Here is a 12,223-nt window from a genome sequence, read left to right on the forward strand (position 1 = left end):
AGAATCAGGGTTGTATTTTTTGGTGGGAGAATTCCTCTCTTTAAAATTAAGACCCTTTGATCGGCATAGCATAAGGCTGACTAGACAGAAAACAAAAATTTTGTAGTGGGTCACTAAGAGTAATAGTGAGTGATGTCAATCTCATTTCAAAAACTCAATTCCTACACCAATAATCCTAGCTATGGAAGAAGCAGTAACATATTGGGTTGTGGTCGAGAGCATGTGCAGACTCCTGGAATACTGCCTGAGCCTTTACCCCTTGGCTAGCAGTATGTCTTCGGAAAACCATACTATTGTTCTTTTAAGCCTGTTGCTTCAGGATGATGAGGAAAATGGGAAATTCCATGAGCATGGGCTCATTACTGTACTTCATTTGCTATGAAGCGAGTCTCATAAACAACATTGTGTGGGATTCTGAAGGTGGAGAATAAGGCATTCTGTAAGAATGTAAATGGTACTTTTGGAAGAAGCATTTCAGGGCAGACAAATCCATATCCAAAGTAAATGCCTATTTACTTCAGAAAGAAAAACAATGCAGCCATTCCTATGATGGAAATGGTTCTATGTAATCAACCCACCATGAGGATGCCAGCTGATCTCCTGGATGAATGTTACCATATCATGGATGCAGATGGGACAGATGGGACAATAAGAAGTGGTTTAAAGCAAGCTGGCCTTGGCGAGTGGACATCCATGTTACTGAGCCCTTACATAGCCTCCATCCCTGCCACCATGGTAATTTTGTATGTAAGCCCTTGGGCAATGACAGGAGTGGCTAAAGAAAAAGATGACTGGTTTATACAGAACATTTCACCTCATCTCCTTGACTGCTAGAATCCTCCTCTGCTGAGGTAAATCTTTCATGAGCATTCATATAAGACACTAATATCTACACTTTTGGCTTACTAAACGATATCTACCCACATATCTCTTCTCCACATCCCATTGTCACCATTTTTCCAATCATGCTCCATCCAAGCCCTTGACCATCCAACCAAACCATTGGCCACAGTGTGTGTGTGTGTGTGTGTGTGTGTGTGTGTGTGTATGGCCATCTTGCTTTGAAGCAAACTGAATAACCAAGTATGTATGTTGTTCAAAGTTCTGCCCACTGAAAGGGGGATCCCCTTCACCACCCACCTTCAGAGAATTCCCAGAAGGAGGCTGCAGTGCTTCATTGATTTCTGAGTGGTACCTGTATGACGCAAAGGACCACCTCTAAACCAGACCTGAGTTTTTTCTGTTCCTCAATCAACTGATTGTGAGAAGCTTCCCAGGAGATCATATATGGGATAAAACTGGGATAAGGAAGGCCATGTGACAGGAGTAGGAACCTTGGGCATTTGGGCCGCTTCTCCATGTACCTTCAGGTCCTGCTCAAGCCTGATCTCATATGAACCCCTTCCATGTAATAATGGAGAACTGCTGGGTACATCTGACTTTATGACTGTGCATGATGAGCAGTTAGGGCTGCAGTCATTAGGTGACACATGCTAAGTTCTTGGTCTCTATTAAGCAAACAAGCAAATCGTTGTTTTTCAAAAGTTTGGAAAGGATGACAGATATCTGCTCCAAAATCCCAAGAGTTTATGCTGTAATTCACCAATAAAAAAAGCAAAGAACCAAACTCACTCCCATTCAGTTGTTTCTGACTCATAGGGAAACTCTGCATGGTTTCCATGGCTTTGTAAATCTCAACAGGGCAGACAGCCTCATCTTTCTCCCATGGAGCAGCTGGTGGGTTTGAACCTCCTACCTTGAAGCCGGTTGTCCAATGTTTACCAACAGTGCTGCCAAACCAACAAAGGTCTGCAAAAGACTCTATACAGCATCGCTGTTTGACGCTCATACCGTGAGACCCATTGGTGAGCCAGATCATCTAGTCCAAGTGGCAATTCATACAGCACCCTGAACCTGTTGCAGAACCACCTCTTGTTTGGGACCCCACTCAAAATTAGCAGATTTTTGTTCCCTGGATAAATATGCCTAAATAGCATACCCAGATGAGAGATTTTTGCTTCCAGTCTCTGAAGAGGCCCACAGGTGTGTGTCTCCTTTTTAGTTATGAGAGAGACCAGATGTAACAACTTATTCTTCACTTGAGGCAGCACATCATTTGTGTGTTTGTTTGTCATAAGTTTGTCAATAAAGACTCCAAGTCTATTTCAACTTTACTTTTCCTCCTCTTATTTTTTTAAGTCACTCAAACCACTATTTAAGTTGGAGGGAGAAGGAATCTGGATAGATTTTTGTTCTATTTTTAAAGACATATAGAACTATTATATATATGTACATATATATTACACAGCCCAGGAAATAAAATCAACTACAATATCCTGTTCAACCCTCCATTTTTGTTCCCCCTCCAGCCCTTCCCTCTCCCAGTTCCCACCCCATCCCTGGCCTCCTCACCGTCATCAAAGTCTTGTCTGTTGGTGTCTAAACCACAGTTCTTCTTCTTTGTTTTTCCTTGTAACAATGGTGATATTAAATATTTATCATTGTAAGAATGACTGAGTTTGGCTAAGCATAATGTTAGCTAGTTTTTTCCATGTCTTGCGGTGTTTAAGAAAGTTATCAATGTTTATTATTGATGAAGAAAATTCCATAGTATAAATATACCAGAACTTGTTTATCATTCCTCTAGAATTGGGGTTTTGGGTTGCTTCCATGTTTTTGCTATTGTGGAAATTGCTGCAATAAAAATACATGTACATATATCTGTTCATGTTATATACTTGATTTCTTTATACTATATACCCAGTACAGAGATTGCTAGATCATAAGGTACTTGGATTTGCATTTGTTTAAGAAGTGCCCTACTGATTTCCATAATGGTTTCATAATTCTACAGTCCCACCAGCAAATGTAAAAGCATTCCAATCTCTCCACATCCTTTCCAGCATTTGTTATTTTCTGTTTTATTGAATTTTTCCAAAAGTGTCAGTGTGAGGTGATATATCATTTTAATTTATAGCTCTCTTATTGTTAATGATCTCAAACTTTCTTAATATGGTTGTTGGCAGCCTTTAGGTCCTATTGTCTATTCATGTCTTGCACCTATTTGTTGATTGTATTATTTGTAATTTTTCTTGCTAAGATCTTACCGTTTTATACAGGTTTCGGACATTAGTCCTTTATCTGATGTATTATTACTGAATATTTTTCCCCAATCTGTGGATTCTCTGTTGACTCTTGATAAAATCTTTTGTTGTGCATAAATGCCATGTTTTAGTAAGTTCCAGTTATTTATTTTGTCTTTTACAGTGTGGACACTTCGCTTTATGTTTGGTAGTGTGTTTATGCCTTGGATTAAGGTCCTTAAGTTTATGCCTATTCTTTCACTGATGCTCTTAATATTTGTGTGCTTTATAGTCAGGCCTTTGGTCCCTGTTGGGTTTGTTTCTGTACATGCTATGAGGTGTGGGTCTTGTTTCATTCTTTTGCAGGTGAAGATCCTGTGTTTCCAGCGCTACTTGTTGAAAGATTATCTCTTGTCCATTTAATATGTTTTAGTTCTTTATCAAAAATTAGGTGTCTATAAGTAATTGGTTATATTTCAGAATTTTCAATTCCAATTGATTGATCTTAATATCTGTCACTGTACAAGTACCAAACTATTTTGATTACCTAGACTATATAGAAAATTTTAAGGTCTGGGAGGGAAAGGCCTCTTAATTTATTTTTATTTTTAAAATAATGTTTCATATATCCTTTCCCTTCACATATAAAGTTGGTAATTAGTTATTCTATTTCTTTGAATAAGTGGAATTCGGATCAGAAATGCTTTAAATTTGTAAAGTAATTTTGTTAACATTTACATTTTCACAACATTAAGGAGATATATCAAAATTTGACATATCTTGAACTTTTAAATTAATATATTTAAAGATATTTACTGAGTATTTCAATAGTTTTATTCCCATACAATTCACATATCATACAATTAAGTAGCTCAATCATGTAAGAAGAGTTGTGTAATAATCACCACAATCAAACAGCAACAAAATAAAATAGAGAATAGCCTCAATTAAAAAAAACAGGTGATATGAAAATCTGGATAAATTTAATATGGGTCATAGATCTATAGTTTATATATGTGTCTGGTTCAATTTAGAGACATCATTATCCTGCTATTGGCACACCTAATAAATCATCCCATGGGGCATAATTAATTTAGCCTATAGTATCGAATTTAAAACTTGGAGGAGAAAATTAAATTACATATGTAAGGACAGATCTCTAGACCATAAACATGGATATTTTACTTGTACAGATAAAAAACTTAAGTAACTGGACACTATTTACACAAACAATGAGAGTTGGAGATAGGGAAAAACTTTCAATAACACTCATTCACAAAAGCAGAATCATGCCTATAGACTAATACATGTCATAAAAAGGCAAAGAGAGTACAGCTAAAAGTAAAAATATGGCAATCCCAGGCCACTATTACTTGAGCACCCATAAAGCAAGAGATCCAAATCAAAGTTCAACAGCCACCAACTCCATAGTCTTTAGATCGCAGTTATCTACGCCTCACACTAGGGCATTTCAGCCTTACGTCCAAGGAAGTCTATCAGTTCCTTAAATTTGCTAGAGGTAAATTTAAGGTAAAGTCCATTTACTTAGTGGGGTTTCCAAAGCAGATCTTACTGTTGTGGTCTGTGAAGGATGTTGGGCACCTCTAAGGACAGTCTAGCGTCCCAGTGGTCTAGAGTGCACAGCCTGTATCACCAAAGGCTGTTTAGAAACTAAGTCAAAATATCCAATTAGGAACATAACACAGGGCATATTCTCCCCTTAGTGTCTATATAAGTAATGTTAATGTTTCTCCTAATGGCAGGTTCCCCCACTATTTATGGAGTATTCTTAATATGTCAAGAACTATTCTAGTTTATGCAATGAAACAAATAATGTCCATGCCCTCCTGAAACAAGAGACACATGCAATTAACAAATAAAGTAAACTACATTTCTTGCCAAATAAAAAACAAAATAAACAAAAATATCTCCCAATAGCATAAACACATGCCATTATTTTTCTCATCTTAAAAAAAGGGGGTATCACACAGAGAGAGTCCACAATGCATAACTACAACCTGTAGGTGTGATATATAAAACATACACATAAGAGTATTTTGAAAATGAAGAGAATAGCTAGAGACCTTGGACTCCGATAAACAACACAGAGAAGTTCCCTGGACCTCATTTTCCCTTGTGTCTTCCTCCATGGAAACAGAAGACATTGGTGCCAATGAACAGATCAAAAAAGTTCCAACATAAACCAACTTTCTAGAAGTAGCATATTAGGACAGAAAGAGCCGCACACTATCAGAATGACAAAAATGAGATGAGGAGAATGTGAAGAAACTGGATCACTCGTAGATTATCACTCAGACATGACTGACGGAAATGTAAAATTGTACAGTCACTCTGGAAAATAGTTTGGCAGTTTCTTAAAAGCAAGCATGCCATTGCCATATAACCCAACAATTTCACTCCCAGATGCTTGTCTGAGTAAAATAAAGATTTATGTTCACACAAAAATGTATACATAAATATTTATAGCAGCTTTATTAGCTCTATACCATGAATTACAACTCAGCAATAAAAAGGAAACTGACATATGCAACAACTTGTATTAAGTATATCTTAAAAACAATTTGGATTAGTGAAAAAGCCTATCCAAAGGGTTGCATACTATGTGATTCTTTTTATATAATAGTCCTGAAGTGATAAAACTATAGAGAGGGACCACACCTAGTTACCCAAAGTTAAGCTTGTTGAGAAAATAGGAGGCAAGTAGATGAGACAATATAAAGACCAAAGAAGGGATCTGAAGAGTTATGCTTTTTACTGTATCAATGTTAATATTGTGGCTGTGATAGTGTACTGTAGTTATCCAACTTGTTACCATTAATAAAATTATTCAAGTGGTACATAGGATAACTCTATTATTTCCTACAACTGCATGGGAATTTACAATTGTCTAAAACAAATACTTAATTTTTAATTAAATACATTTATAAGCTTCTTTTTTTAGGTTGTACAGTCTATAGACCAACTAATTCAGTATTTTCAAAAAGCCAATGTCTTTAAAGAGATTGAAAAAAAAGTAAGATATGGAAGCTGTTTGAGAGAAATAGAAACTTCAGAGCTGTAACCCTCAAATTCAATGTTTGAATTTTTCATAATCTCTTACCAGAAAAATCTGGTAAAAAGCCTAGTTTGTTCAAACAAACCAAATATAGAGGCTATTTAGGGAACAAGTAGAAATACTTGAATATGAAGTTGGTATTAGAGGATATTAAGATATTATTGATAATTTCATAAAACATAACAATAGTCACATAAAAGAAAGTCCTTATTTGTTTTTAGATGGGAACTGTAATGTTCAGGGGTGAATGTCATGATGTAATTATTTTATTTTAAGTCCTTTAATTCAGAAAACTAGATTAAAAGAATACTATAAATTATTAATAGTTATTAAATTATGTAAAGAATATTTGGAAACTTATTAAATTATTTTGTCAAAATTTATGTATATTTGAATTGTTTAATAATAAAGCATAACCTCTTTATTCTATTTCCTCCATCATGTAAAGAATTTTCAGCAAAATTCTTGGAAGGAGTGGCTAGTAGTCACTGTCTCTAGTTCTTTTTCCATTCTCCTTTTACGCTCTCTAATCAGCCTCGCTTCCCTTCCACTCTTAAAACATTTCTCCTCAAAATTGTCAATTACCTCAATGACAATAACTCCAGTCAATTTTCAGTTCTCATTTGCTTACCTTATTTGACACAGTTGAAGCCCTCCTGTATCCTTGGTAAGTTAGTATTGATTCAAAAGATGCTAGTTTCTCTTGACTTTACTCCTACCTCACTAGTTGTTCCCTCTGAATCACCTTTGCTAGGTCTTACACTTCTCCCTAATCTCTTAAAATGAGATACGTTAGTTGACATATCTCGACCAATCCCTGGAGAGCTGCCTCATTCTGGGTAAAGTAGAATGTCGGTGAAAATCAGGAAGCTCTTCAATGAGATTAACATAAGAGTTGCAACAATGGGCTCAAATATAGCAATGATTGTGAGGATCATTCAGGACTGGGCAACATTTCATTCTGTCATCCATAGGTTAAGGATTAGAACTGACTTGATGGTACCTAACAATGAATGACAACAAATGACACCAATCTTGTCACTCCACTTCCTTCCTTGCTCCTTATTCTCCACACAGCAGTTAAGATGATTCCATTTAGAAGACAGACCAGCTCATCACAGTTCACTTTTCAAATCCCTCCACTAAGAGAAAAAGACAAAATTCCTGCCATGATCTATAACCCTTACAATGTTTCGGCCTTAGTGCCTCTCATATTTCCCTTCTTCCTCGCATTCACTGTTCCAGCCAGAATGGCATTTGCTTAGTTTCCACTTGCTGGATCACTCCATGAATTGGTGTGGCTAATGTTCTAATCTGTTTCAAATATACAGAGTTTATCTGGTAAATAGGCATAAGCTGACTACCATATTTAATATTATATCCTGCCAGTACCACCACCTGAAGAAAATCAAAACACATTCAGGAGAGCCAAATTACAACCTTGAATTTATCCCATTTGAATTTCAAGAATATCTCAATAACACATTTGATGCACTGAGCACTAATGACAGAAGACCTAATGAGCTGTGGGAGGACATCAAGACCATCATTCATGGAGAAAGCAAAGGTTATTAAAAGGACAAGAAAGAAAGAAAAGAACAAAATGAATGTCAACACGTTCTGAAACTCCTTCTCTATAATAAAACAGCTAAGGCAAATGGAAGAAATGATGAAGTCAAAGAGCTGAAAATAAATTTTCAATGGCAGTTCAAGAAGATAAAGTAAAACATTATAATTAAATGTGCAGAGACTTAGAGTCAGAAACACAAAAAAGGAAGAACACACACAGCATGTCTGAACATGAAAGAACTCAAGAAATGATTCAAACTTCCATATATAGTCTTGACATAATTGCTGACATCAAAATGGGTGCATAAGCAAAGGTGGTGAAGAAAGCTGATGGTGCTTTAAAAAGATATAGCATCTGCAGTCTTAAAGGCTTGAAGTTAAACAAGAGACCGTCTAGCAGGGAAGCAACAAAGCCCACGTGGAAGAAGCACACCAACCCATGTGATCTCAAGGTATTAATGGGATCAGGTATCAGAAGACCCCAAACAAATAAGTATATCGATGCAAATGATGGGAGTCAGAGTGGAGATCCAAAACCCATCTGTAGACAATTGGGCATTCCCTCACAGAAGGGTCACAAGGAAAGAACAAGACAGCCTGGGTGCACTGTAGCACTGACGGAACACACAACATTCCTCTAGTTCTTTAATGCTTCCTCCCCATTTCCCCCAGTTCTATCTTACAAATCCGGCTAGACAGAAGCATGACACAGATACAGATACGAGTTCAGCCCATTAGTAGGCCACTGGAGATCCCCTTGCAGAGGGGTCTCGGGGAGGAGATGAGCCAGTCAGGGTGCGATGTAACAATGATGAGAAATACAACTTTCCTCTAGTTCCTAAATGTTTCCTCCCCGCTCCCACTACCATGACTCAAATTCTTGCAAGTCTGGCTAGACCAGAGGAGGTACACTGGTACAGATAGGAACTGAAAATACAGGGAATCCAGGACGGATGAGCCCTACAGGACCAGTGGTGTGAGTGGCAAAACAGGGAGGGTAAAGGGAGAAGGGGTAGGAAAGAGGGAACCGATTACAAGGAAATGTGTGTCACCTCCTCCCTGGGGGACAGACAGCTGAAAGGTGGGTGAGGGGAGACGTCGGACAGGGCATGATATGACAAAATACCCATTTATAAACTATCGAGGGCTCATGAGGGAGGGGGGAGTGGAGAGGGAGGGGAAAAATGAGGACCTGATGTCGGGGGTTTAAGTGGAGAGAAAATGTTTTGAGAAACAATGTACAAATGCGCTTTACACAATTGATGTGTGTATGGATTGTGATAACAGTTGTATGAGCCCCTGATAAAATGTTTTTTTTTTTTAAAAAGAGAATACAGGACAGATAACCCCCTCAGGAACAGTAATGGGAGTAGAGACAACATGGCAGGGAGTAGGTGGAGGGATAAGAAGACGAAATGGGGAACCAACTACAATGATCAACATATAACTAGGAGGACAATAGAAACGTGGGCAAAGGGAGACAGCAGATGATGTAAGATATGAAAATAATAATCCTTTATCAGGGGCCCATGAGGGTGGAAGGGTGAGGGAGAGAGGGAAAAAAGAGGAGCTGATACCAATGGCTCAAGCAGGAAAAAAAATTTTATTTGAAAATGATGATGGCAACATATGGACAAATGTGTTTGATAAAATTAATGTATGGATAATTATAAGAGCTGTAAGAGACCCCAATAAAATGATTTATTAATTTAAAAATATGTAGTCTTGAAAGCTTCTATAAGCATAAATATTGAATGATGGAGGAAGCATCAAAAGAAGATGGAAATAATACAGAGTCACAGTAACAAAAAGAACTAGTATACATTCCACTACTTCAGGAGGGAGCATATGAACAAGAATCAATGATACTGAAAGAATTCCATGCTGCACTAAAAGCATTAGTCAAAAACAATCATTAGCTCCAGGAATTGATGGAATATCAATTGAAATGTTTCAAAAAGTTGATGAATCACTGGAAGCACTCACTTATTTATGCCAGTAATTTTGGAAAGCATCTGCTTGGCTAATTGAATGGAAGAGATCCCTATTTGTGCCAATTCCAAAGAAAGTGACAAAACACAATGTTCCAATTATAGAATGATACCATTGATATCACATGCAAGTAAAATTTCGCTGAAGATCGTCCAACTAAAGTTGCAGCAGTAAATTGACAGGGATTTTTCAGTACATTGGAGGAAAGTTTATTAACAACCGGCAATATGCAGATGACAAAACATTGCTTGCTGAAAGTGAGGAGAACATGAACCTCTCGCTGATGAAGATCAAGAATTGAAACCTTTAGTATGGATTACAAATCAATGTAAAGAAAACCAAAATCCTCACAATTGGACCAGTTGTGGTACCAGAGAAGAATACTGAAACTTCCATGGACTGCAAAAAAGATAAACAAATGTGTCTTGGAAAAAGTATGGCCGGAGTGCTCAGTAGAGGTAAGGATGGGGAGACTTGTCTTACGTACCTTGAACTTGTTGTCAGGAGAAACTAGTCCCTGGGAAGCATATTAGGCTTGGCAGAGAGACAGTGAAAAGGGGAAGGCCCCTCAATTATACGGATTGGCAGAGCCACTGCAGCAATGGACTCAAGCATAGGAACAATTGTGAAAAGGGTACTGGACAGGACAATGTTCTGTTCTGTTGTGCATTGCTTTGCTATGCACTGGAGGTGTTTTGATGCAATCTAACAACAACCACCACTTCACATGTACCCAACGTTTATAATAGTTTTACTTAGATCACTGGTTCCTGTGTTAGACCAGGCTGACTAGAGAAAAAAATCCAGTGACACTCATATATATGTGTAAGAAAGAACTTTATATCAAGAAGTAATTATATATCATGAAACAATCCCGGCTCAGTCCAACTCAAGTCTATAAATCCGATACCAGTCCATCAATCCCTCTTCAAACTCACTCAGTTACATGCAATGATACAGAATGCTGGAAAATCACAGGCTGATGATTGCAAAGTCACGTGCATCCAACCTCAGTGGAAAGCTGGCAGGGCCCCGCCGCTCTCACGGTGGCCAGCAAGCAAGAAGGTGGAGGCAGAGAGAAGAGGAGGTTCCCAGGATCCTCCTTCTGAGAAGGCCACACGGAGAAGGAGGCACCATCAGTGTGTTACTTGAATGACAGGTTGGATACCACCTGTACACGCTTATATATCTTCAAATTGACATAAAATTATGCAACAAACACAGTTTGCAAATGTATTTAACTTACTGCCCTCTTTTAAGAAAAAAATTACTCAGCTGCCCCCTAGGCATTATAAATGTTGGTACTAGAGCCCATAATCCAGGATAAAATGTCCACATCTGCTTCTGAATCATTCCAGAATCCACCCACCTCCCACCCCTGGAAGTGGTATTGTCCACTTTGGGAAACACTGACCCAGATTCACTTTTTTTCAGTACTTAATACATTCTTGGGTGAAGGACGAGACTTTCTACTCATGTAAAGTTAGTCTCAAACTCACAAGAGCAGGTCTATCCTTTCTGATAGGGTTGCTGTTAGTCACCATCAACCCAATAGCAGTGAGTGCCTGACAGGCTTTTGAATGAGGAGAACCCTGTGGCCTGATGCCTGAGTATGGTTTGGTCAAGCCTTAGCAGCCTTCACAATTGCATAACCGAGCTGAGTGCATGGCAATGAGCTTACTTTGATTAATAACTTCATACTTATTAACTAACATGCTGTTTTTAGATGTTGTCTCCCCTCTGTAAAACATAAATTTTGTGAAGAAGAGACCTTTGGGTGACAAAAAGGGCACAAGAGAGTAGGCCATTTATAAATATTTGCTAACAGACTACATGAATATTTATTTTATTTTTACCACTATCATTTACCAAGGTGAAAAATTGCATGTCAAATATCCTATTCAATCATTTTTCACTCTATTATTTAAGCTCAGCAGTCCATGGATTCCATAATTAATGTAAAAAAAAGATGCTTTTTAAAGTTTTATTTATTTCTAAGCATTTTATATCATACTTATTATAACACTTGTATTTCTTGTCCTTTTTTCTCAGAACAGAAACAAACATAAAAATAAAACTCACAAAATGTGGGAAGATCATCCTGAGTGTCATAATGATGGTGATTGCGACAGTAGCCATTGGACTCATTGTTTATTTTGTTGCTTTCCGTAAGTACTCATGATGTCTGTTTTTTTGGTCACATGCACTTATCAGTTGCATTATTGGAATCGTTGAGAAACGTGATATTTGAGGCAGAAATGGAATCAGATAGGATTTTTTGCCACAGAGCATTCCTTATGGCGACTATGACGTTCACGGAAACGTCATTCTCTAGTGACCGTTAGCTGTAGGCATTCTACTACCAGACATTCATTGAACGCGCTGTTTCTTTCTGGGAAACGGTAGGTGCTGGGAATAAACAGGAATAAAGTTTTCACAGTCTCTATCTTTGCTGAATTTATAGCATGCTGAGGAGATGATCAACAAGCAAATAATTTTTTTT

The 12,223-nt window shown here is 37.6% G+C and overlaps 1 protein-coding gene across 1 annotated transcript in view; it reads left to right on the top strand.

Moving 5' to 3' along the window:
* The first annotated feature begins 579 nt into the window (after nt 1-579).
* The window catches only part of LOC101642363 (transmembrane protease serine 11C-like), a 64,488-nt gene continuing 52,844 nt past the window's right edge, over nt 580-12,223 (top strand). The window contains exons 1-3 of the mRNA XM_013005605.2: nt 580-735; nt 6,046-6,117; nt 11,795-11,888. Coding sequence (XP_012861059.2) covers nt 580-735; nt 6,046-6,117; nt 11,795-11,888 — 322 coding nt within the window. The remainder of the gene's footprint in view (nt 736-6,045; nt 6,118-11,794; nt 11,889-12,223) is intronic.

Source organism: Echinops telfairi, unplaced genomic scaffold (assembly GCF_000313985.2).
Source record: "Echinops telfairi isolate 266 unplaced genomic scaffold, ASM31398v2 ScPeMD7_7468;HRSCAF=8506_0, whole genome shotgun sequence".
Lineage (NCBI taxonomy): Eukaryota > Metazoa > Chordata > Mammalia > Afrosoricida > Tenrecidae > Echinops > Echinops telfairi.